Here is a 27,137-nt window from a genome sequence, read left to right as displayed (position 1 = left end):
GAGGGCATTGTCATGCTGAAACAGGAAAGGGCCTTCCCCAAACTGTTGCCACAAAGTTGGAAGCACAGAATTGTCTAGAAAGTCATTGTATGATGTAGCGTTAAGATTTCCCTTCATTGGAACTCAGGGGCCTAGCCCGAACCATGAAAAACAGCCCCAGACCATTATTCCTCCTCCACCAAACTTTACAGTTGTCACTATGCATTTTGGGAAGTAGCGTTCTCCTGGCATCCACCAAACCCAGATTAGTCCGTCGGACTGACAGATAGTGAAGCGTGGTTCATCACTCCAGAGAATGCTTTGCGACTGCTCCAGGGTCCAATGGTGGCGAGCTTTACACCACTCCAGCCAACGCTTGGTATTGCACATGGTGATCTTAGGCTTGTGAGCGGCTGCTCGGCCATGGAAACCCATTTCATGAAGCTCCCGACTAACAGTTCTTGTGCTGATGTTTCTTCCAGAGGCAATTTGGATATTGTATGAAGCCTTGAATGTTTAACTATGGGGTTAAAGTTCAACTTGCCTCATGATAGTGAAGCTTGTATCATAAAAATATGATAAAGACAAATATGGTAAAGACAATGAACAGTGATCGTGAAGTTACCTACAGACAGTGAACAGTGTTGTGAAGTTATACAGGGTACAGACAGTGAACAGTGTTGTGAAGTTATACAGGGTACAGACAGTGAACAGTGTTGTGAAGTTATACAGGGTACAGACAGTGAACAGTGTTGTGAAGTTATGCAGGGTACAGACAGTGAACAGTGTTGTGAAGTTATACAGGGTACAGACAGTGAACAGTGTTGTGAAGTTATACAGGGTACAGACAGTGAACAGTGGTGTGAAGTTATACAGGGTACAGACAGTGAACAGTGTTGTGAAGTTATACAGGCTACAGACAGTGAACAGTGTTGTGAAGTTATACAGGGTACAGACAGTGAACAGTGGTGTGAAGTTATACAGGGTACAGACAGTGTTGTGAAGTTATACAGGGTACAGACAGTGAACAGTGTTGTGAAGTTATACAGGGTACAGACAGTGAACAGTGGTGTGAAGTTATGCAGGGTACAGACAGTGAACAGTGTTGTGAAGTTATACAGGCTACAGACAGTGAACAGTGTTGTGAAGTTATACAGGGTACAGACAGTGAACAGTGTTGTGAAGTTATACAGGCTACAGACAGTGAACAGTGTTGTGAAGTTATACAGGGTACAGACAGTGAACAGTGTTGTGAAGTTATACAGGCTACAGACAGTGAACAGTGTTGTGAAGTTATACAGGGTACAGACAGTGAACAGTGTTGTGAAGTTATACAGGGTACAGACAGTGAACAGTGTTGTGAAGTTATACAGGGTACAGACAGTGAACAGTGTTGTGAAGTTATGCAGGGTACAGACAGTGTTGTGAAGTTATACAGGGTACAGACAGTGAACAGTGTTGTGAAGTTATACAGGGTACAGACAGTGAACAGTGTTGTGAAGTTATACAGGGTACAGACAGTGAACAGTGTTGTGAAGTTATGCAGGGTACAGACAGTGAACAGTGTTGTGAAGTTATACAGGGTACAGACAGTGAACAGTGGTGTGAAGTTATACAGGGTACAGACAGTGAACAGTGTTGTGAAGTTATACAGGGTACAGACAGTGAACAGTGTTGTGAAGTTATACAGGGTACAGACAGTGAACAGTGTTGTGAAGTTATACAGGGTACAGACAGTGAACAGTGTTGTGAAGTTATACAGGGTACAGACAGTGAACAGTGGTGTGAAGTTATGCAGGGTACAGACAGTGAACAGTGTTGTGAAGTTATACAGGGTACAGACAGTGAACAGTGTTGTGAAGTTATGCAGGGTACAGACAGTGAACAGTGTTGTGAAGTTATGCAGGGTACAGACAGTGAACAGTGTTGTGAAGTTATACAGGGTACAGACAGTGAACAGTGTTGTGAAGTTATACAGGGTACAGACAGTGAACAGTGTTGTGAAGTTATACAGGGTACAGACAGTGAACAGTGTTGTGAAGTTATACAGGGTACAGACAGTGAACAGTGTTGTGAAGTTATACAGGGTACAGACAGTGAACAGTGTTGTGAAGTTATGCAGGGTACAGACAGTGAACAGTGTTGTGAAGTTATACAGGGTACAGACAGTGAACAGTGTTGTGAAGTTATACAGGGTACAGACAGTGAACAGTGTTGTGAAGTTATACAGGGTACAGACAGTGAACAGTGTTGTGAAGTTATACAGGGTACAGACAGTGAACAGTGGTGTGAAGTTATGCAGGGTACAGACAGTGAACAGTGTTGTGAAGTTATACAGGGTACAGACAGTGAACAGTGTTGTGAAGTTATGCAGGGTACAGACAGTGAACAGTGTTGTGAAGTTATGCAGGGTACAGACAGTGAACAGTGTTGTGAAGTTATACAGGGTACAGACAGTGAACAGTGTTGTGAAGTTATACAGGGTACAGACAGTGAACAGTGTTGTGAAGTTATACAGGGTACAGACAGTGAACAGTGTTGTGAAGTTATACAGGGTACAGACAGTGAACAGTGTTGTGAAGTTATACAGGGTACAGACAGTGAACAGTGTTGTGAAGTTATACAGGGTACAGACAGTGTTGTGAAGTTATACAGGGTACAGGCAGTGAACAGTGATCACAAAGCGATGCATGCATTCATCAAAATGTAACTAAAATATGTGCACATGTCCAAACGACCCATCACACATCTAACCACCACACCTAAAATGTAAAACATTATCTTAGTCTGAGCGATTATCCCGTGGAGGTTCAGGCGACCGTATCAATAACCAACAACTTCATTACTCCCCTTGCACTTATTCTGGACGTGTGTCAGAGTGAACGATCATGAGTGATTTGTTATGCAAATGAAAGTGCAACCCTACAGTGAACACCAGCCTCCTCCACCACTCCTCTCTAGTCCTCTACCCAGCTCTGGCTCCACGTCTCAAGGGCAAATTACACGCCGCAGCGGATGGCCTTTCAGAAATGTTTTAGACTGGCAGGGGTTGGCATACGCATTATCTACTGCCTTAATGCTGCACCTGCCAAGATAGCTTAACAGGAATATGTGTCACACTCACACAAACACTCACACACACACAAACACTCACACACACACACACACACACACACTAAACAGCGTATGTACCGGCACCACCTCCTAGAACTGTCTCCCTCACTGCAATGTGTCCTTGCTATGTGTTCTTACACTCCATTATATTTTACAAGCTAAAAGCATTGTTTCAGAAGCAATAAAAGTGGTCGCCCTAGTATCTGTCAGAGAAGCATGGCTAAACCCAAGACACTGGGTTTGTCCCAAATGACACCCTGTTCCCTAAATAATTCACTACAGAGCCCTATGGGCCCTGGTCAAACATAGTGCACGAAATAGGGAATAGTGTGCCATTTCTTATTTCTTAAAAGTGGGGACTCTGTAATGATCAATACCCGGGAGGAAGTGACGCGTGTTGCTGATGCGACAGACACACTTGGTTTCAGGATTTTAATAGTCCTTTCTCTCCTTCCCAAATGGCACCCTATTCCCTATGGGCCCTTTTCAAAAGGAGTGCACTATATAGGGAATAGGGTGCCATTTGTGACATTGATAGTCTTTGTCAAAACACTCAAAAGTGCCCACTGACAGGAAGAAAGCACATTTTAAAAACAAGAAGTACTGATGTGAAAAAAGACTACAAGAAAAGAGTAATGTCCAACTGAAACGTGTCTTTACATTTAACCCTCTGAATCAGAGAGGTGCAGGAGTCATTTAATCCTTTGAATCAGAGAGGTACAGGAGTCATTTAACCCCTCTGAATCAGAGAGGTGCAGGAGTCATTTAATCCTTTGAATCAGAGAGGTACAGGAGTCATTTAACCCCTCTGAATCAGAGAGGTGCAGGAGTCATTTAACCCCTCTGAATCAGAGAGGTACAGGAGTCATTTAATCCTTTGAATCAGAGAGGTACAGGAGTCATTTAACCCCTCTGAATCAGAGAGGTACAGGAGTCATTTAACCCTCTGAATCAGAGAGGTACAGGAGTCATTTAATCCTTTGAATCAGAGAGGTACAGGAGTCATTTAACCCCTCTGAATCAGAGAGGTGCAGGAGTCATTTAACCCCTCTGAATCAGAGAGGTACAGGAGTCATTTAATCCTTTGAATCAGAGAGGTACAGGAGTCATTTAACCCCTCTGAATCAGAGAGGTACAGGAGTCATTTAACCCCTCTGAATCAGAGAGGTACAGGAGTCATTTAACCCCTCTGAATCAGAGAGGTGCAGGAGTCATTTAACCCCTCTGAATCAGAGAGGTGCAGGGGCCTGCCTTAATGGACATCCACGTCATCAGCGCCCGGGGAAGAGTTGTTGTTGAGGGATAACTGCCTTGCTCATGGGCAGAACGGCATTCGAACTGGCGACCTTTCGGTTACTGGCCCAACGCTTTTAACCACTAGGTTACCTGCCGCTCCAGGTGTGGGCTGAAATAGCCGAGGGTGCTTTGTGTTGTTCAACTATCTCTGTTACAGCTAAGTCCAGTAACGTAATAATGGGTTTAACTATCTCTGTTACAGCTAAGTCCAGTAACGTAATAATGGGTTTAACTATCTCTGTTACAGCTAAGTCCAGTAATGTAATAATGTGTTTAACTATCTCTGTTACAGCTAAGTCCAGTAATGTAATAATGGGTTTAACTAAGTCCAGTAATGTAATAATGGGTTTAACTAAGTCCAGTAACGTAATAATGGGTTTAACTAAGTCCAGTAACGTAATAATGGGTTTAACTAAGTCCAGTAATGTAATAATGGGTTTAACTAAGTCCAGTAACGTAATAATGGGTTTAACTATCTCTGTTACAGCTAAGTCCAGTAATGTAATAATGGGTTTAACTAAGTCCAGTAATGTAATAATGGGTTTAACTAAGTCCAGTAATGTAATAATGTGTTTAACTATCTCTGTTACAGCTAAGTCCAGTAATGTAATAATGGGTTTAACTAAGTCCAGTAATGTAATAATGGGTTTAACTAAGTCCAGTAATGTAATAATGGGTTTAACTAAGTCCAGTAATGTAATAATGGGTTTAACTATCTCTGTTACAGCTAAGTCCAGTAATGTAATAATGATCTTCCATTGAAATGTGTAGGCTCTACATTACATTGTGTTTCTACCACCATTACCCGGCCAATGCATGGCCAGCACCTGCGTTGATTGTTAAGCTCAGGGAATCACTGTTTAGCATTCGCTCAGAGAAGGCAATGCATTAACTTTATCTGGACATGATTGCATCAGTGATCATGGTCTGTTTTACAAGACTCTCCAGACAACTCTTCAGATAGAGCACCGGTAAATAGATTTTCAGTGGCCATGTGTCAAACCTGGTTTCAAATAGCATTTGTTTTCTTTAAAATACTTTGGCTGAGCTTGACTGAGCTAGCCTGGCATAATGTAACCAACGGATTAGTACCAAAAGTGTAAATCTCACTCATCTGGCAATCTAGGCAGTGGATCAATCAAACCGTCAAAGTATTTGTAATAGAACGAATACTCTTTGAACCCAGGTACTAACAACAGGGTTGGGGAAAGAACTGATACTTATGATCCCCATAGGTGCTTGTTATGGTGCAAGGCTTCGATAGAATGGCACTCTGCCTGCCCTGTCGAACATTGGGCCAAACACCTCTCTCCCTCTCTCTCTCTTTTTCTCTTTTCTCGCTATCTCTTTTTCTCACTTCTTTTCTGTCTGTCTGTCTGTCTGTCTGTCTGTCTGTCTGTCTGTCTGTCTGTCTGTCTGTCTGTCTGTCTGTCTGTCTGTCTGTCTGTCTGTCTGTCTGTCTGTCTGTCTGTCTGTCTGTCTGTCTCTGTCTGTCTGTCTGTCTGTCTTGTCTGTCTGTCTGTCTCGTCCTCCACTTTCACTTCAGTCAATGCGTTAGTTAGTCATCTCACCACTGCTTCCCCTGCCTACACACCTTATTGACGATATTGAATAAAGGTAGGGAGGTGTTTGTGTGATCACAAGCCTGTGTGTGTGTGTGTGTGTCCCTATCTGTGCCTGTCTGTGTGTTTCCTGCGTCTCTTGGAATGGAGGATGTGAGTTTAGTGTTAGATCAGATCACAGGATCACACAGATCACAATGTCCGTACTGTGAGACGCCTAAGACAGAGCTACAGGGAGACAGGACGGACAGCTGATTGTCCTCGCAGTGGCAGACCACGTGTAACAACCCCTGCACCCGATCGGTACATCCAAACATCACACCTGCGGGACAGGTACAGGATGGCAACAACAACTGCCTGTTACACCAGGAATGCACAATCCCTCCATCAGTACTCAGACTGTCCGCAATAGGCTGAGAGAAGCTGGACTGAGGGCTTGTAGGCCTGTTGTAAGGCAGGTCCTCACCAGACATCATCGGCAACAACGTCGCCTATGGGCACAAACTCACCGTCGCTGGACCAGACAGGACTGGCAAAAAGTGCTCTTCACTGAGGAGTTGCGGTTTTGTCTCACCAGTTGTGATGGTCGGATTCGCGTTTATCGTCGAAGGAATGAGCGTTACACCGAGGCCTGTACTCTGGAGCGGGATCGATTTGGAGGTGGAGGGTCCGTCATGGTCTGGGGCGGTGTGTCACAGCATCATCGGACTGAGCTTGTTGTCATTGCAGGCAATCTCAACGCTGTGCGTTACAGGGAAGACATCCTCCTCCCTCATGTGGTACTCTTCCTGCAGGCTCATCCTGACATGACCCTCCAGCATGACAATGCCACCAGCCATACTGCTCATTCTGTGCGTGATTTCCTATAAGACAGGAATGTCAGTGTTCTGCCATGGCCAGCGAAGAACCCAGATCTCAATCCCATTGAGCACGTCTGGGACCTGTTGGATCGGAGGGTGAGGGCTAGGGTCATTCCCCCCAGAAATGTCCGGGAACTTGTAGGTGCCTTGATGGAGTGGGGTAACATCTCACAGCAAGAACTGGCAAATCTGGTGCAGTCCATGAGGAGGAGATGCACTGCAGTACTTAATGCAGCTGGTGGCCATAACAGATACTGACTGTTACTTTTGATTTGGACCCCCCCCCCTTTGTTCAGGGACACGTTATTCCATTTCTGTTAGTCACATGTTTGTGGAACTTGTTCAGTTTATTAGATCATGTTAAGTTTTCTGAAAATAAACGCAGTTGACAGTGAGAGGACATTTCTTTTTTTGCTGAGTTTATTAGATCATATCACAGGATCTGGCCTGTTTAATGTTATATATTAGATCATATCACAGGATCTGGCCTGTTTAATGTTATATATTAGATCATATCACAGGATCTGGCCTGTTTAATGTTATATATTAGATCATATCACAGGATCTGGCCTGTTTAATGTTATATATTAGATCATATCACAGGATCTGGCCTGTTTAATGTTATATATTAGATCATATCACAGGATCTGGCCTGTTTGTTATATATCAAAGAGCCAATTAATGCCTCATATTAACAATGATTAAACGATCCACACACACGCAGATACACATACTCGCACAAACACACACACACATGCAGATACACATACTCGCACAAACACACACACACATGCAGATACACATACTCGCACAAACACACACACACATGCAGATACACATGCACACTCACACTCACACAAAGACACACACACATGCAGATACACATGCACACTCACACAAACACACACACACATGCAGATACACATGCACACTCATACAAACACACACACTGGATCAGAAACAGCTTTGTAAAGCAGCTTCAGAGTGGGGAAACAAAGTCATACAAATCTTAATTGGCTGACAGATAAAACTAACCAAAGAGATTCACTAAACACCCAGTAATAAGTGTGTGTGTGTGTGTGTGTGTGTGTGTGTGTGCGTGTGTGTGTGCGTGTGTGTGTGTGCGTGTGTGCGTGCGTGCGTGTGGGCGTGCGTGTGCGCGCATGTTTCTGTCATGCAGGCTTTGGTGGGCCGTTCTGTGAGGTGAATCTGAACGACTGCAAGTCGATGCCGTGCCAGAACGGAGCTGTGTGTGTGGACGGTGTTGACCTGTATCACTGCTTCTGTCCAGCTGGTAAGAGCCAGTCTGTGTTCCACATGGCACCCTATTCCCTGTACAGCAAGAAGGTAACCTATTGCAATTGAGGAAATTATTGTGATTTAAAATATCAATAAAAAAATGGATGTAGAAAAATCAAATACAAAATAAATTGTGCCGCAGGCTACCTGGTTTGTCATCTCCAAGGCAGTACATTAATGTAGCACTAAATGAATGATAGGCTATAGTATCACAGCCTGTGCATTACCACTGAATCAACATATATGCATACAACCACTGCTGAGGGACAAATGAAATAATAATAAAAGTGACCTTTTTATCTAAGACATCACCTGATTATTACTGGGTGTTTTCAGGCCATTAAGTTATATCAGCACATATCTAACATTCAACAAGATGAAAGGTTAATGTGATGAAGGACAGTGAGCTGTAGATTTCTACTAGCTAAACCAGATGAAAGGTTAATGTGATGAAGGACAGTGAGCTGTAGATTTCTACTAGCTAAACCAGATGAAAGGTTAATGTGATGAAGGACAGTGAGCTGTAGATTTCTACTAGTTAAACCAGATGAAAGGTTAATGTGATGAAGGACAGTGAGCTGTAGATTTCTACTAGTTAAACCAGATGAAAGGTTAATGTGATGAAGGACAGCGAGCTGTAGATTTCTACTAGCTAAACCAGATGAAAGGTTAATCTGATGAAGAACAGTGAGCTGTAGATTTCTACTAGCTAAACCAGATGAAAGGTTAATGTGATGAAGGACAGCGAGCTGTAGATTTCTACTAGCTAAACCAGATGAAAGGTTAATGTGATGAAGGACAGTGAGCTGTAGATTTCTACTAGCTAAACCAGATGAAAGGTTAATGTGATGAAGGACAGTGAGCTGTAGATTTCTACTAGCTAAACCAGATGAAAGGTTAATGCCATGAAGTGAAGGACAGCGAGCTGTAGATTTCTACTAGCTAAACCAGATGAAAGGTTAATGTGATGAAGGACAGTGAGCTGTAGATTTCTACTAGCTAAACCAGATGAAAGGTTAATGCCATGAAGTGAAGGACAGTGAGCTGTAGATTTCTACTAGCTAAACCAGATGAAAGGTTAATGTGATGAAGGACAGTGAGCTGTAGATTTCTACTAGCTAAACCAGATGAAAGGTTAATGTGATGAAGGACAGTGAGCTGTAGATTTCTACTAGTTAAACCAGATGAAAGGTTAATGTGATGAAGGACAGTGAGCTGTAGATTTCTACTAGCTAAACCAGATGAAAGGTTAATGTGATGATGAACAGTGAGCTGTAGATTTCTACTAGTTAAACCAGATGAAAGGTTAATGTGATGAAGGACAGTGAGCTGTAGATTTCTACTAGTTAAACCAGATGAAAGGTTAATGTGATGAAGGACAGTGAGCTGTAGATTTCTACTAGCTAAACCAGATGAAAGGTTAATGTGATGATGAACAGTGAGCTGTAGATTTCTACTAGCTAAACCAGATGAAAGGTTAATGTGATGAAGGACAGTGAGCTGTAGATTTCTACTAGCTAAACCAGATGAAAGGTTAATGTGATGAAGGACAGTGAGCTGTAGATTTCTACTAGCTAAACCAGATGAATGGTTAATGTGATGAAGGACAGTGAGCTGTAGATTTCTACTAGCTAAACCAGATGAAAGGTTAATTCCATGAAGTGAAGGACAGCGAGCTGTAGAGCTCTACTAGCTAAACCAGATGAAAGGTTAATTCCATGAAGTGAAGGACAGCGAGCTGTAGAGCTCTACTCCTTTTCTCTGACATTTTCTGCTCCCATAAACTTATTCGACTGCATGGTCACGCTACAAAATGACTATCATTAGCACTGTCACAGGCCGTGGCTGCAGAGGTACCCATGACTAATGCCAGGCTATCAGCACCATCGGTGCAGGGCAAATTCTCATCATTCCTCACTACTGACCAGAACTGAAGTTCCAAATGGTATCCTATTCCATATATAGTGCACTACTTTTGACCAGGGCCCTATGAGCTCTGGTAAAAGTAGTTCATTATGTAAGGAATAGGGTGCCATTTATGACTCACCCATCCATGGAACCAATTTCCATCTCTCTCCATGTCATAAAACTTGACAATTATCCTTTGTCCATTAATAATGCATAACAGTCCTCGGCCGAAATCAAGGTTTAATCAGAGGTATGTCTCACAGGTAGGACATCGACGACACAGCCAATAAATTATTGGCAAAATTGCCTGATATTTATGCCCCTTCTCCCCTCTCCACTCATAACTTAATGACATAAATGGCGCCGACCAATTTATGACAGGAATTAGGCATGTAAGTGTGAAGATGGCTTGATGAGATCATAGAGGTAAAATACTGTACAGTAAATGTTTATATTCCAGGATATCTCATCTTTAAAAAGCAGGAGAAATACACCCACAACTGCAAAAACAAACTAATCACTTGTTTTACATGACCTGTAATGACATGTTGATCATAGGACTGGTTCCGTTTCTAACTGACTGAATAAAAACACGGCCTCGTTTTTTACTTGGCGTCTCCATTTGATGCTTAACTCTGCCTTTGAGTTGGTTTGAAAGTCTGATCTACTACGCCATCCAACTGTATGTGATAGTGAGATGTTATCTCCAACTGTATGTGATAGTGAGATGTTATCTCCTACTGTATGTGATAGTGAGATGTTATCTCCTACTGTATGTGATAGTGAGATGTTATCTCCTCCTGATATAGGGTTTGAGGGGCTGAACTGTGAAATCAACTATGATGAATGTGTCTATGGATTCTGCGCCAACAATTCCACATGTGTTGACCTGGTTGCCGACTATGGATGCATCTGCCCAGTGGGGTTTGTTGGTAAGAGATGAATGTTATCATTCTTATTAAATCATACATATCTATGTCCGGGAAACCCGTCCCTCACTGTATATGGTCTGTAATAACCACAAATGTCTTCACTATTCTGGTCATGTCTGTGGGTTAAAAAACAGCACTGTATATCAACCCATCAGCCTAATGGTGATAATATTTGAGGAGTAGAGGCCTAAAAATTGTCAGAGTTGTCACTGTAAGCTGTTTGCTAATTGACTGACTCAAGAGCATATTAACTGGAATTCTGAAAGTGCATAGAAGGGGATTAGAGATCAGTCCTGGGTTCAAATACTATTTGAAATCATTTCACACACTTTATCTATTCTTGATTGAGCGTCCCTGGCTTAACAGACCAATAGAATAGTCCTAAACTGTAAATCCCGCCCATCGGAGTGTTTTCTCTAGCCTGCCTGGAGTGCCAAGTATTTTAAATATTTCAAATACGTTTTGAACCCAGGTCTGTTAGAGCCATCTTTATTCCTGCTCCCGAGGGGGAGACTAGAGAGTAAAGGGCCTCAGACTAAGATGTTAATACTCTTACAATCCTGTGTGGAGTACGGATGATCTCTGACGGACATATACCAGACCCCAACACTTACAGTACATCTAGTTCATGTTTATTCTACATTCCATCCTTACATTCAAGTTTCAAGTTTTATTATTAGACATATGTACAGGATACACATGGTATGCACCGTCCAATGAAATGCTTACTTGCAGGTTCCTTCTGGACAACGCAAGAACAATAAGAAATAATAAAAGATAAGAATATGAACGTGAAGTAAATGGCTCAGTAGAATAAAAAAAAAACATTTTAGCATACGTATAATACATGAAGGCACAATTTATAGTCCAATATTTACACGTTTTGGTGGGCAAGTGGTTAAATTGTGCAGTATTTAGCAGTCTGGTAGCAGCAATTGAGTGCATGTGTGCTGAGGTGTGGAGAGTCAGTGCAGGTTGTATTCTAAAAAATATTGTACAAATTTAATAATGGGATTTTTTTACCAACAATTTCAATGGCAGAAAAATCCCTGATGTTTCAAGTAGATGTCTTGGATGGGTGGGAACACGGCCCCAGTGATGTACTGGGCCATCTTCACCACCCACTGGAGGGCCTTGCGAATGTGGACGGATCAATTTCCGTACAAGGTCATGATGCAACCGGTCAGGACGCTCTCGATGGTGCAGTGGTAGTATTTGGAGAGGACCCGGGGTGGCATGCCAAATTAATTTTGTTGCCATACGAAGTAGAGGCACTAATGCGCCCTCTTGACAAGAGTGGTGGTGTTGTTGGTCCATGTCAAGTCCTCGGTGATGTGGACGCAGAAGAACTTAAAACTGCCGACTCTCTCTACTGCAGTCCTGTTTGATGTGGATTGGGACGTGTTCCCTCCTCTGCTTACTGAAGTCCACAATCATCTCCTTTTTTCTGTCCTTACGTTGAGATATAGTTTTTTGTCCTGGCACCACAATGCCAGTTCACTTACCTCCTCCCAATAGGGTGACTCATCGTTGTTGGTTATCAGGCCTACAACCCTGGCGTCGTCAATAAACTAGATGATGGAGTTGGTGTGGTGCAAAGCCACACAGTTGTGGGTGAACAGGGAGTACAACAGAGGGCTGAGGAAACACCCCTGGGGTGCCTTGTGCTTAGTCAGAGTGGGGCTCTGAGCTTGGTGTCGAGCCTGGAGGGAACAATAGTGTTGAAAGCTGAACTGTAGTCTATGAACAGCATTCTCGCATAGGTGTTCCTGTTGTCCAGATGTGTTAGAGCTGTTTGAATAGCGATGGAAAAGGCATCTTCCGTGGATCTGTTGGTGCGGTAGGCACATTGGAGGGGTCCAGTGTGCCTGGCATGATGGCTTTGACGTGGGCCATGACCAACCTCTTGAAGCTGTTTTTCTGGGCACTGGGACGATGGTGGTCTCCTTGTAGAAAGTGTGGAGTCCAGCCTGGGACAGGCACAGGTTGAAGCAGTGCGCCAGCTGGTCAGCAGGCACTCTGAGGCGGCTTTGTGAGTATTCACTCTTTTGAGAGTTTTCCTTACGTCTGCCTTGGAGAACGAAAGCACCTGGTCGTCCGGAGCAGCGAGAAAATGCCTGGATGACTCAGTATTGTCTGCTTGGAAGGGAGGCTTCAGTGGGCACCACAAAGCTGGATTTGCCATTGTAGTCCTTGGTAGCCTGCAGTCCTTGGTAGCCTGCAGTCCTTGATAGCCTGTAGTCCTTGATAGCCTGTAGTCCTTGACACAATGCGTCGCAAGTCTGAGTTGTTGAACATGGATTCAAGTATTTTTTGCGTCCCTAATAGATTTGCAGATTTGCTTGTATCCATCGCGTGCTACCGAGTCGTCTGGGTTCGTTCTGCTGACATGGAATGTTGCAGTACGGGCTCTCAGCACGGTATGGATTTCTCCGTACCGTTCATCCAGGATTTTTGGTTGTGGCATGTCCGGTTTGTTATTGTGGGTACACCATCATCAACACATTTCCTAATGAAGCCTTTGACTGACGATGTATATTCCTCAATGTTGATGGATGAGTCCTGGGGGGATGAATCTTTGATATTTCAATCAGTATTAACAAAACAGTCCTGCAGCATTAGGTCTGCCCCCTCTGTCCAGCACCTCACTATTCTCGGAGTTGGTGGTTCCCTCTTGAGATGCAGCTTGTAGGCGGGGAGTAGGGAGAGAGACGCGATCTAATTGGCCGAAGTGGGTGCGGGGATGATTTTGTACGTGTCACAGATGTTTGTGTACACATGGTCCAGCACGTTGTTTCCTGTCATGGGGCAAGATACATATTGATGATATTTTTGAATAATTTATTTTAAAATCTCACGCGACAATAAAGCTGTGATAATAACACATGAATTCAGCTTCATTTCAAATGAACACATACTGTACACTCTTCTCCCTGAGACGGAGACAGTCCACTACATATTTGACATTCCATCCTTTACATTCAGCTTCATTTCAAATGAACACATACTGTACACTCTTCTCCCTGAGACGGAGACAGTCGACTACATATTTGATATTCGATCCTTTACATTCAGCTTCATTTCAAATGAACACATACTGTACACTCTTCTCCCTGAGACGGAGACAGTCGACTACATATTTGACATTCCATCCTTTACATTCAGCTTCATTGCAGAATGTAGACAGCAGATATACACTGCTGCAGTCATTTAGTCTCCCCTCCCTGTGATGTAAATGGCAGAATGTAGACAGCAGATACACAATACTGCAGTCATTTAGTCTCCCCTCCTTGTGATGTAAATGGAAGAATGTAGACAGCAGATACACAATACTGCAGTCATTTAGTCTCCCCTCCTTGTGATGTAAATGGCAGAATGTAGACAGCAGATACACAGTACTGCAGTCATTTAGTCTCCCCTCCTTATGATGTAAATGGCAGAATGTAGACAGCAGATACACAGTACTGCAGTCATTTAGTCTCCCCTCCTTGTGATGTAAATGGCAGAATGTAGACAGCAGATATACACTACTGCAGTCATTTAGTCTCCCCTCCTTGTGATGTAAATGGCAGAATGTAGACAGCAGATACACAATACTGCAGTCATTTAGTCTCCCCTCCTTGTGATGTAAATGGCAGAATGTAGACAGCAGATACACAGTACTACAGTCATTTAGTCTCCATGAATACTGTCAGAATAATGATGGGATATTTTTTGTGCACATTGGTTCTGTTGTATTTGTCCTTCTGAAAATGTTTTTGTTTGACTTTTCCAGGTAAAAACTGCTCTACACCTGTTATTGAATGTGCGTCAGGGGATAGGACAAAATGCAAAAATGGCGGCACCTGTTATATATTTGCCGGAGTGGTTCACTGCACTTGTCCACCAGGTAAAGTTTGTCCCCTTATCAGATAGTGTACTGTAAACTACAGTTTACTCTGAGAAAACAAGGTCCTACCTAGAAGCAGAAATGCTGCTGACTTGCCCCTGTAGAAACCCTTCTGGTTCTTTTTTAAAACCCTTTCTTCAGAAGGACCTCCTTGGTTCCAAGGTTCCATCTACAACCTCTTATCCCTCTAACCCTTTAGAACCCTTTTCTCTGAAGTAGCTAACAAAAGACCTGCGTCTGGGTGATTTAATCCTGTTGATATATCGTTATCTGGCTCTGCTGAACTTACATTAAACCACAAAACACCTAGTTTAAAATGTCCTGCATTGCAGGAAAGTTATCCTGCAACAGCGTGTTCAAATTAAGATCATATATCTGAAATCCATTGAAGTCAAATTAGTATTATGCCTCCATCTTTGTACACAATCATTGTTCAGCAATTTATTTATTAAGATCCTCCGGTTGTTTTTAGATGCTCTTGTTGTTTATTCTACAATAATCCCTTTTGTAAAATCGGTAGTAAAAGGCTGAGTCCTAAATGGCCACATATGGCTCTGGTCAAAAGTAGTGTAGGGAATAGGGTGTCATTTGGGACGCCGGCAAAGAGGCTATGTTATTGTTATTGATTACTCTGTGTGCACTCTGTTATTACCAAACCAAACCTAATTTAAATATCATCCACTGGGTCATAATAGAGAGTAGTCGACCAAAGCCATGCATTACTTGAATGAGTGTCTAATTATGAATGTAGGAAAACACAAACACCCCTCAATACCTATATGTAGGTTGGTGGTTGGACTATATTTACAAATCCTATTTCCTAGTATTTCCACTGTCTAAGGCCCTCTATTCCTAGTTTTTCCACTGTCTAAGGGCCTCTATTTCCTAGTATTTCCACTATCTAAGGGCCTCTATTTCATAGTATTTCTACTGACTAAGGGCCTCTATTTCCTAATATTTCTACTGTCTAAGGGCCTATATTTCCTAGTATTTCTACTGACTAAGGGCCTCTATTTCCTAGTTTTTCCACTGTCTAAAGGCCTCTATTTCCTAGTATTTCCACTATCTAAGGGCCTCTATTTCATAGTATTTCCACTGTCTAAGGGCCCCTGTCAAATCCTATTTCCACTGTCTGAGGGTCTCTATCAAATCCTATTTCCACTGTCTGAGGGCCCCTATCAAATCCTATTTCCTAGTACAGTATTTCCACTGTCTAAGGGTCTCTATCAAATCCTATTTCCTAGTATTTCCACTGCCTAAGGGCCTCTAACTAAGAAAAACATAACATATGTAAAGCAGAAATCCTAAAAGAAAAACGTCTTACAATGACAGGAGCATCCTGAGAAATGACAATCCAAGCCTGTGTATCAGAAAGGGTAGAAGAATAGAACACAGAACACAGCTGCTATTCAACACACAGACATCAATCAGCTCTTTGATCCAAACCCCAATGCATACAGGATGGGGAGCCGATGACTGCTCTGCACCCGTGAACCAGTGTGTGTTGAATCCCTGTGACCCGGAGGGGACCCTGTTCTGTGAAGAGCTGCCGAACGGCTTCAAATGCGTCTGCCAACACGGGTACATGGGGCGGCTGTGCGAAATCCCCATAAGTCACTGCGTCGATGGGCTGTGTCATCACGGATCAAAGTGTGTGGATCTACCGAGAGGATTCAAGTGCCATTGTTTACCCGGTAAGCTAATCACCAGGAACAAAGAAACAGGGCGTGTGATTTTAATGGGGTGTGTGTGCGTGCTTGGCGTGTGCGTTGCCCTGTAAGACGTTGGCTCCTTGTTACTGAAACCTGTGGTAATGTTTATATTTATTTCAGGGTCTTGTCCCTGCATTTAGGATGACTGAATACTAAAATGAGAAATATGAATGCAGCGTTTCCTAAACCTCTCCTCAAGTACCTCTGGCTGCCCCACTTATTTCCTACTGAAACAAGAACACCTGATCAAATTAGTAGTTGACCAATTGAATCAGGTGTGTTAGTGAGTTAGTTAACCAGTTGATGGGAGCCAATAACAAGGTGTGTTATTATGTTAACCATTTGATCGGAGCCAATGAAAAGGTGTGTTAGTGGGTTAAGGAGCTAATAGCATCCCAGAGAGATGAGTAATGTTTGATAAAGAGGCGTTTGGAATTGGGAGAAATTCACTCTGTGAATTTCCAGTATAACATTCATGGATTTTAACTAAAAAAACACATTATTACATTCTCAAAATGATTCCCTCATAATTCCACCCCTTAATTCAGAGGGTCTCATTCGTCTCTTCTTCATTCAGGTTTAACGGGACGATTCTGCGAGGTGAACATAGATGACTGTGAAGAGAAGCCGTGCGGTGTTCTAAGTATTTGCAAAGACACCGTCAACGGCTACAATTGTTTCTGTGCACCTGGATTCATTGGTGAGTATCTACGTTATCAACAGGGGATGTCAGGGCAATTTCCCCTTTGCTCGTAATTCCATCGACTGTTTGTCTTTTGGTGTCAAAGACCTCAAGCCTCCCTATGTAGGTTGGTATTGTTAAACACTTATTTACTTTCCACATGTCATACGGCAGTTCCATTACACACTTCCCTCAGTATCGTTCAGTTCCTCTTCTCTCAGTATCGTACAGGTCCTCTTCCCTCAGTATCGTTCAGGTCCTCTTCCCTCAGTATCGTTCAGTTCCACTTCTCTCAGTATCGTACAGTTCCTCTTCTCTCAGTAACGTTCAGGTCCTCTTCTCTCAGTATCGTACAGTTCCTCTTCTCTCAGTAACGTTCAGTTCCTCTTCTCTCAGTAACGTTCAGGTCCTCTTCTCTCAGTAACGTACAGTTCCTCTTCTCTCAGTAACGTTCAGTTCCTCTTCTCTCAGTATCGTACAGGTCCTCTTCTCTCAGTAACGTACAGTTCCTCTTCTCTCAGTAACGTTCAGTTCCTCTTCTCTCAGTATCGTACAGTTCCTCTTCTCTCAGTATCGTACAGTTCCTCTTCTCTCAGTAACGTTCAGGTCCTCTTCTCTCAGTATCGTACAGGTCCTCTTCTCTCAGTAACGTTCAGTTCCTCTTCTCTCAGTATCGTACAGTTCCTCTTCTCTCAGTATCGTACAGTTCCTCTTCTCTCAGTAACGTACAGTTCCTCTTCTCTCAGTATCGTACAGTTCCTCTTCTCTCAGTAACGTTCAGGTCCTCTTCTCTCAGTATCGTACAGGTCCTCTTCTCTCAGTAACGTTCAGTTCCTCTTCTCTCAGTATCGTACAGTTCCTCTTCTCTCAGTATCGTACAGTTCCTCTTCTCTCAGTAACGTTCAGGTCCTCTTCTCTCAGTATCGTACAGGTCCTCTTCTCTCAGTAACGTTCAGTTCCTCTTCTCTCAGTATCGTACAGTTCCTCTTCTCTCAGTATCGTACAGTTCCTCTTCTCTCAGTAACGTTCAGTTCCTCTTCTCTCAGTATCGTACAGTTCCTCTTCTCTCAGTAACGTTCAGTTCCTCTTCTCTCAGTATCGTTCAGTTCCTCTTCTCTCAGTAACGTTCAGTTCCTCTTCTCTCAGTAACGTACAGTTCCTCTTCTCTCAGTATCGTTCAGTTCCTCTTCTCTCAGTATCGTACAGTTCCTCTTCTCTCAGTAACGTTCAGGTCCTCTTCTCTCAGTATCGTACAGTTCCTCTTCTCTCAGTAACGTTCAGGTCCTCTTCTCTCAGTATCGTACAGTTCCTCTTCTCTCAGTAACGTTCAGGTCCTCTTCTCTCAGTATCGTACAGTTCCTCTTCTCTCAGTAACGTTCAGGTCCTCTTCTCTCAGTATCGTTCAGGTCCTCTTCTCTCAGTAACGTTCAGGTCCTCTTCTCTCAGTATCGTACAGGTCCTCTTCTCTCAGTATCGTACAGTTCCTCTTCTCTCAGTATCGTACAGTTCCTCTTCTCTCAGTAACGTTCAGTTCCTCTTCTCTCAGTATCGTACAGTTCCTCTTCTCTCAGTATCGTACAGTTCCTCTTCTCTCAGTAACGTTCAGGTCCTCTTCTCTCAGTATCGTACAGTTCCTCTTCTCTCAGTAACGTTCAGGTCCTCTTCTCTCAGTATCGTACAGTTCCTCTTCTCTCAGTATCGTACAGTTCCTCTTCTCTCAGTAACGTTCAGTTCCTCTTCTCTCAGTATCGTACAGTTCCTCTTCTCTCAGTAACGTACAGTTCCTCTTCTCTCAGTAACGTTCAGGTCCTCTTCTCTCAGTATCGTACAGTTCCTCTTCTCTCAGTAACGTACAGTTCCTCTTCTCTCAGTATCGTACAGTTCCTCTTCTCTCAGTATCGTACAGTTCCTCTTCTCTCAGTAACGTTCAGGTCCTCTTCTCTCAGTATCGTACAGTTCCTCTTCTCTCAGTAACGTACAGGTCCTCTTCTCTCAGTAACGTTCAGTTCCTCTTCTCTCAGTATCGTACAGTATCAGTTCCTCTTCTCTCAGTATCGTACAGTTCCTCTTCTCTCAGTAACGTTCAGGTCCTCTTCTCTCAGTATCGTACAGTTCCTCTTCTCTCAGTAACGTACAGTTCCTCTTCTCTCAGTATCGTACAGTTCCTCTTCTCTCAGTAACGTTCAGGTCCTCTTCTCTCAGTAACGTTCAGGTCCTCTTCTCTCAGTATCGTACAGTTCCTCTTCTCTCAGTATCGTACAGTTCCTCTTCTCTCAGTAACGTACAGTTCCTCTTCTCTCAGTAACGTTCAGTTCCTCTTCTCTCAGTAACGTACAGGTCCTCTTCTCTCAGTATCGTACAGTTCCTCTTCTCTCAGTAACGTTCAGTTCCTCTTCTCTCAGTATCGTACAGTTCCTCTTCTCTCAGTATCGTACAGTTCCTCTTCTCTCAGTATCGTACAGGTCCTCTTCTCTCAGTATCGTACAGTTCCTCTTCTCTCAGTATCGTACAGTTCCTCTTCTCTCAGTATCGTACAGTTCCTCTTCTCTCAGTATCGTACAGTTCCTCTTCTCTCAGTAACGTTCAGGTCCTCTTCTCTCAGTATCGTTCAGTTCCTCTTCTCTCAGTATCGTACAGTTCCATAACACACTTCTCTTTGACACGGCACATGTTCCCCCTACCTCTCTCCACTTCCACTTCCCCCTACCTATCCTCCCTTCCTCTCCCCATTCCTCTCCTCATTCCTTAAGGAAGCTTATTTTATTAAAGGGGGCCTGTTGTTTATGTGTCAAAATCTGGCAGATGCTTCTGTGTATGTGTGCGTGGAGTGTGTGTGAGTGTGTCTGTGTGTGTGCAGAGTGTGTGCGTGCGTCGGTATGTAGACTATGCATGTGTGGACCTTCATGCAGTGAACCTCTCCTGTCTTTCCAGGTAATAACTGTGAGGTGGAGGTAAACGAGTGTCTGAGCCAGCCCTGCCACAACGGAGCTTCCTGCTCTGATGAGCTGAACGCATTCAGCTGCTTATGCCCAATCGGAGTCACAGGTACACACACACACACACACACCCACACCACACCACACCACACCACAAACACACGTACATTTGTGCTGTAACCCTTATGGTTGTTGTCATGACAAACATATCATATGTGACATCACAGGATGTTGACTGTAGGAGTTGACAAGCCAGCACAAATGGATCTGGGACCAAAACGTCATCATTAATACTTAAACCCCTTATAAATCATTTTAAATACCTTACCTTAAAGTATGTTTCTTAGATATAAGATATAGAACAGGGCTCTCCAACCCTGTTCCTGGAGAGATACCCTCCTGTAGGTTTTAACTCCAACCCTGTTCCTGGAGAGATACCCTCCTGTAGGTTTTAACTCCAACCCTGTTCCTGGAGAGATACCCTCCTGTAGGTTTTAACTCCAACCCTGTTCCTGGAGAGATACTTTATGACAAAAAAAATGCACAAACGTTTGTCTCGACATAAACTAACATATTCCTCTCAATTGTACATTTGTTGCTTGACTCGTTATGACATTATAACAACTTACATCTGGTTCCACCGTAACGTTTTGTCAGCCATCTTTGTTGAAGAACGACACAAGGCAAGGGTGGCTCACGTCAAAATTCATCATTGGAACCACTCAATATGATTGGTAATATAAAAACCTTGGGACCCAAATGCAAAATGAGTGCAATGAAGCCGTGTCTGGAGCAATGAAAGCGTGACGCTGGGTACCTCTAAGTCCCGCGGGGCAAGTTTGCAACTTTTAAAGGAGGAACCACTGTACCCTCCTGTAAGTTTGGGAGGCTGTATATGGCTGTATATGGCTTTATATGCTGTAATGCACTATGTAGAGTTGAAGTCGGAAGTTTACATACACTTAGGTTGGAGTCATTAAAACTGTTTTTTCAATCACTCCACAAATTTCTTGTTAACAAACTGTAGTTTTGGCAAGTAATTTAGCAGACCGCTCTTATCCAGCGCGACTTACAAATTGGTGGATTCACCTTATGATATCCAGTGGAACAACCACTTACAATAGTGCATCTATATCTTTTTTTGTGGGGGGGTTAGAAGGATTGCTTTATCCTATCCCAGGTATTCCTTAAAGAGGTGGGGTTTCAGGTGTCTACGGAAGGTGGTGATTGACTCCGCTGTCCTGGCGTCGTGAGGGAGCTTGTTCCACCATTGGGGTGCCAGAGCAGCGAACAGTTTTGACTGGGCTGTGCGGGAACTGTGCTTCCGCAGAGGTAGAGGGGCCAGCAGGCCAGAGGTGGATGAACGCAGTGCCCTTGTTTGGGTGTAGGGCCTGATCAGAGCCTGAAGGTACGGAGGTGCCGTTCCCCTCACAGCTCCGTAGGCAAGCACCATGGTCTTGTAGCAGATGCGAGCTTCAACTGGAAGCCAGTGGAGTGTGCGGAGGAGCGGGGTGACGTGAGAGAACTTGGGAAGGTTGAACACCAGACGGGCTGCGTCGTTCTGGATGAGTTGTAGGGGTTTAATGGCACAGGCAGGGAGCCCCACCAACAGGGAGTTGCAGTAATCCAGACGGGAGATGACAAGTGCCTGGATTAGGACCTGCGCCGCTTCCTGTGTAAGGCAGGGTCGTACTCTGCGAATGTTGTATAGCATGAACCTACAGGGTCGGGTCACCGCCTTGATGTTAGCGGAGAACGACAGGGTGTTGTCCAGGGTCACGCCGAGGCTCTTAGCACTCTGGGAGGAGGACACAATGGAGTTGTCCACCGTGATGGCGAGATCATGGAACGGGCAGTCCTTCCCCGGGAGGAAGAGCAGCTCCGTCTTGCCGAGGTTCAGCTTGAGGTGGTGATCCGTCATCCACACTGATATGTCTGCCAGACATGCAGAGATGCGATTCGCCACCTGGTTATCAGAAGGGGGAAAGGAGAAGATTCATTGTGTGTCGTCTGCGTAGCAATGATAGGAGAGACCATGTGAGGATATGACAGAGCCAAGTGACTTGGTGTATAGCGAGAATAGGAGAGGGCCTAGAACTGAGCCCTGGGGGACACCAGTGGTGAGAGCACGTGGTGCGAAGACGGATTCTCGCCACGCCACCTGGTAGGAGCGACCAGTCAGGTAGGACGCAATCCGAGAGTGAGCCGCACCGGAGATACCCAACTCGGAGAGGGTGGAGAGGAGGATCTGGTGGTTCACAGTATCAAAGGCAGCAGATAGGTCTAGAAGGATGAGAGCAGAGGAGAGAGATTTAGCTTTAGCAGTGCGGAGAGCCTCCGTGACACAGAGAAGAGCAGTCTCAGTTGAATGACCAGCCTTGAAACCTGACGGATTTGGATCAAGAAGGTCATTCTGAGAGAGATAGCAGGAGAGCTGGCCAAGGACGGCACGTTCAAGAGTTTTGGAGAGAAAAGAAAGAAGGGATACTGGTCTGTAGTTGTTGACATTGGAGGGATCGAGTGTAGGTTTTTTGAGAAGGGGTGCAACTCTCGCTCTCTTGAGATGGAAGGGACGTAGCCAGCGGTCAAGGATGAGTTGATGAGCGAGGTGAGGTAAGGGAGAAAGTCTCCGGAAATGGTCTGGAGAAGAGAGGAGGGGATAGGGTCAAGCGGGCAGGTTGTTGGGCGGCCGGCCGTCACAAGACGCAAGATTTCATCTGGAGAGATAGGGGAGAAAGAGGTCAAAGCATAGGGTAGGGCAATGTGAGCAGGACCAGCGGTGTCGTTTGACTTAACAAACGAGGATCGGATGTCGTCGACCTTCTTTTCAAAATGGTTGACGAAGTCATCCCCAGAGAGAGAGGAGGGGGGGAGGGGGAGGAGGATTCAGGAGGGAGGAGAAGGTGGCAAAGAGCTTCCTAGGGTTAGAGGCAGATGCTTGGAATTTAGAGTGGTAGAAAGTGGCTTTAGCAGCAGAAACAGAGGAGGAAAATGTAGAGAGGAGGGTGTGAAAAGATGCCAGGTCCGCAGGGAGGCTAGTTTTCCTCCATTTCCGCTCGGCTGCCCGGAGACCTGTTTTGTGAGCTCGCAATGAGTCGTCAAGCCACGGAGCAGGAGGGGAGGACCGAGCCGGTCGGGAGGATAGGGGACATAGAGAGTCAAAGGATGCAGAAAGGGAGGAGAGGAGGGTTGAGGAGGCAGAATCAGGAGATTGGTTGGAGAAGGATTGAGCAGAGGGAAGAGATGATAGGATGGAAGAGGAGAGAGTAGCAGGAGAGAGAGAGAGCGAAGGTTGCGACGGCGCAATACCATCTGAGTAGGGGCAGAGTGAGTAGTGTTGGAGGAGAGCGAGAGGGAAAAGGATTAGGATATCTACTTTGTGCATGACACAAGTCATTTTTCCAACAACTGTTTACAGACAGATTATTTCACTTATAATTCACTGTATCACAATTCCAGTGGGTCAGACGTTTACATACACTAAGTTGACTGTGCCTTTAAACAGCTTGGAAAATTCCAGAAAATGATGTCATGGCTTTAGAAGCTTCTGATAGGCTAATTGACATCATTTGAGTCAATTGGAGGTGTACCTGTGGATGTGTTTCAAGGCCTACCTTAAAACTCAGTGCCTCTTTGCTTGACATCATGGGAAAATCAAAAGAAATCAGCCAAGACCTCAGAAAAGATTTGTAGACCTCCACAAGTCTGGTTCATCCTCGGGAGCAATTTCCAAACGCCTGAAGGTACCACGTTCATCTGTACAAACAATAGTACGCAAGTATAAACACCATGGGACCACGCAGCCATCATACCACTCAGGAAGGAGACACATTCTGTCTCCTAGAGATGAATGTACTTTGCTGCGAAAAGTGCAAATCAATCCCAGAATAACATCAAAGGACCTTGTGAAGATGCTGGGGGAAACAGGTACAAAAGTATCTATGTCCACAGTAAAACGAGTCCCATATCGACATAACATGAAAGGTCGCTCAGCAAGGAAAGAGCCACTGCTCCAAAACCGCCATTAAAAAAAGTCAGACTGCGGTTTGCAACTGCACATGGGGACAAAGATTGTACTTTTTGGAGAAATGTCCTCTGGTCTGATGAAACAAAAATAGAACTGTTTGGCCATAATGACCATCGTTATGTTTGGAGGAAAAAGGGGGAGGCTTGCAAGCCGAAGAACATCATCCCAACCGTGAAGAATGGGGGTGGCAGCATCATGTTGTGGGGGTGCTTTGCTGCAGGAGGGACTGGTGCACTTCACAAAATAGATGGCATCATGAGGCAGGAACATTATGTGGATATATTGAAGCAACATCTCAAGACATCAGTCAGGAAGTTAAAGCTTGGTCACAAATGGGTCTTCCAAATGGACAATGACCCCAAGCATACTTCCAGGTTGTGGCAAAATGGCTTAAGGACAACAAAGTCAAGGTATTGGAGTGGCCATCACAAAGCCCTGACCTCAATCCTATCGAAAATGTGTGGGCAGAACTGAAAATGCGTGTGCGAGCAAGGAGGCCTACACACCTGACTTAGTTACACCAGCTCTGTCAGGAGGAATGGGACAAAATTCACCCAACTTATTGTGGGAATACAACACCTGTTGTGATCACGTAGCAGTTCAATAACAGAAACACCACCGACACCAGTTGTGATCACGTAGCAGTTCAGAAACACCACCGACACCAGTTGTGATCACGTAGCAGTTCAATAACAGAAACACCACCGACACCAGTTGTGACCACGTAGCAGTTCAATAACAGAAACACCACTGACACCAGTTGTGATCACGTAGCAGTTCAATAACAGAAACACCACCGACACCAGTTGTGACCACGTAGCAGTTCAATAACAGAAACACCACCGACACCAGTTGTGATCACGTAGCAGTTCAATAACAGAAACACCACCGACACCAGTTGTGACCACGTAGCAGTTCAATAACAGAAACACCACCGACACCTTTGTTGAGGTCTGTTTTACGAAGTGAAGTCAAGCAAAGTAAATTAAAGCAATATAACCTGACAGCCTATAGCAATCCACTGTGTAATTAGCTATGCTAATATTCCTATACGCATGTAAATGAATGCTGTCCTGTGCGAGAGGTGTGCAACCATTATAACTATGTCAATGTTCATTATGTTCAATACACTGGGTTCTGCGTCCCAAATGGCACCCTATTCCCTTATAGTGCATTATGTTTGACCAGAGCCCCGGTTAGCTTATCACTGCTCTGGTCAAAAGTAGTGCACTATAAGGGAATAGGGTGCCATTTGGGACCGTGCTGGGTCATGTAAGGTCATATTGAAAACATAAGGGATAATTTATCTAATGTCAGACGAGAGGTCTCTCTATTATTTCTCAGTTCATTTCAATCTGAATTGTTAGGAAATTGTCTGAGTTAACTAGATGAATATATGCAAATCGAGGGATCCATATTTTAGTAACCCATCTTGAACTGAGTTTCTCTCTTTTATTTTTAGTTCAGAAGGTGGATAGCTCGGAGGCATTTAAGATTTCACTTGAAAAGGGGATTCTTTTTATCACTTGGTTTATAATTGGTAGGAATGGGAATTTTCATAACTGTTCCTTCCTCTTTCATTTTGTCTTTCTCTACAGGTGACTACTGTGAAATCAACATTGATGAGTGTCTGTCAGGGCCGTGCAGACACAATAGCACGTGTTTGGACCTGGCCAATGGCTATGAATGTGTCTGTCTACCCGGCTTTACTGGTCAGTGTATCTAACTTACAGAATTTTAATTAATTAATGCATACTGAAGTAAACAAGCGTTGACAATATAACCTACTGAATATGAATCCTGTAGCTTTATCTTAGCAAACTATAGTAGGCTCTATTCCCTCTAATCTGCATTGCCATATTCATGCTCTACCATAGCCTCACTGGTAGATGCTTCCAGTTTTCACCAAGAAAATGATTCACACAGAAGTTTGTGTCCGTGGGCAGTATAGTCTACAAACAAAGATGTCTGTGGAGTTTGATTGATTTCCAGTGTACGTCTTCAACAACGTGCTGCTTTGGTACACTGGCAACTACTGTCTATGTTTTGAACTCTAGTGTTGCTAAGCAGCGGTGGAACAATAGAAATAGGTTCCTATGTGTGGAACACCTTAATGAAATAGATCTGCCAACCCCAGGGGAGAAGAGTGTGTAAAGTGATGTTTACATGCCTGTAGTCTGGACAAAGCACATCACACGTCGGCAGCGTCCCAAACGGCACCCTGTTCCCTACATAGTGCTGGACCCTGGTAGTGCAGCCATTGTTGTGTTCTCTGACTAACTGATGAGGAGTGAAGACAGAAGATACACAGTTAGTTACTGCTCCATGGTCTCATTAGATCCTGTTTCCTGTGTCCAACCGAAGAGATTATTAACTGTCCTGGGATGCGTCCCAAATGGCACCTTGATCCCTTCATAGTGCACTGCTTTTGGACCCATAGAACACTGGTGAAAAGTAGTGCACTTTATATGGAATAGGGTACCATTTGGGACGCAGACCTGCTACGAGTCTCACTGACCCCTAAAAGCATGACTTATTTATTTGTTTATGTTGTTTGTATCAAAGGCGCTGGGTGTGAGTTGGACATTGACGAGTGTGCCTCTTCTCCCTGCAAGAACGGAGCCACTTGCATTGACCAGCCTGGCAATTACCACTGTCAGTGTGTGGCTCCATTCAAAGGTAATGAACACTGAGAGGGACTGTGTGCGTGTGTGTGTGTGTGTGTGTGTGTGTGTGTGTGTGTGTGTGTGTGTGTGTGTGTGTGTGTGTGTGTGTGTGTGTGTGTGTCACTGTGTGCATGTGTCTTCATTTGAAAGGTAATGCACACTGAGGGAATGGGGACGATCACCAAAGTTAATTAACCTCCCTGAGCGTCCCTCTCTCACCTGCCTGAACTCATTCTGCTGCAGTCTATAGCAACATTAGTAAGGCTTCATTCTCT

General features: G+C 44.2%; 1 protein-coding gene across 1 annotated transcript in view; it reads left to right on the top strand.

The window, feature by feature from the left end:
* The window catches only part of LOC115193446 (protein eyes shut homolog), a 226,058-nt gene that overhangs the window by 84,028 nt on the left and 114,893 nt on the right, over window positions 1-27,137 (top strand). Inside the window, exons 13-20 of the mRNA XM_029752135.1 lie at window positions 7,992-8,105; window positions 10,828-10,950; window positions 14,726-14,839; window positions 16,300-16,533; window positions 17,129-17,251; window positions 20,165-20,278; window positions 25,795-25,908; window positions 26,762-26,875. Of these exons, the coding sequence (XP_029607995.1) occupies window positions 7,992-8,105; window positions 10,828-10,950; window positions 14,726-14,839; window positions 16,300-16,533; window positions 17,129-17,251; window positions 20,165-20,278; window positions 25,795-25,908; window positions 26,762-26,875 (1,050 nt within the window). The remainder of the gene's footprint in view (window positions 1-7,991; window positions 8,106-10,827; window positions 10,951-14,725; window positions 14,840-16,299; window positions 16,534-17,128; window positions 17,252-20,164; window positions 20,279-25,794; window positions 25,909-26,761; window positions 26,876-27,137) is intronic.

The sequence above is a fragment of the Salmo trutta genome, chromosome 5, assembly GCF_901001165.1.
Source record: "Salmo trutta chromosome 5, fSalTru1.1, whole genome shotgun sequence".
Lineage (NCBI taxonomy): Eukaryota > Metazoa > Chordata > Actinopteri > Salmoniformes > Salmonidae > Salmo > Salmo trutta.
Note: the sequence above shows the minus strand (reverse complement) of the source record. Positions and strands in the feature narration are given on the sequence as shown.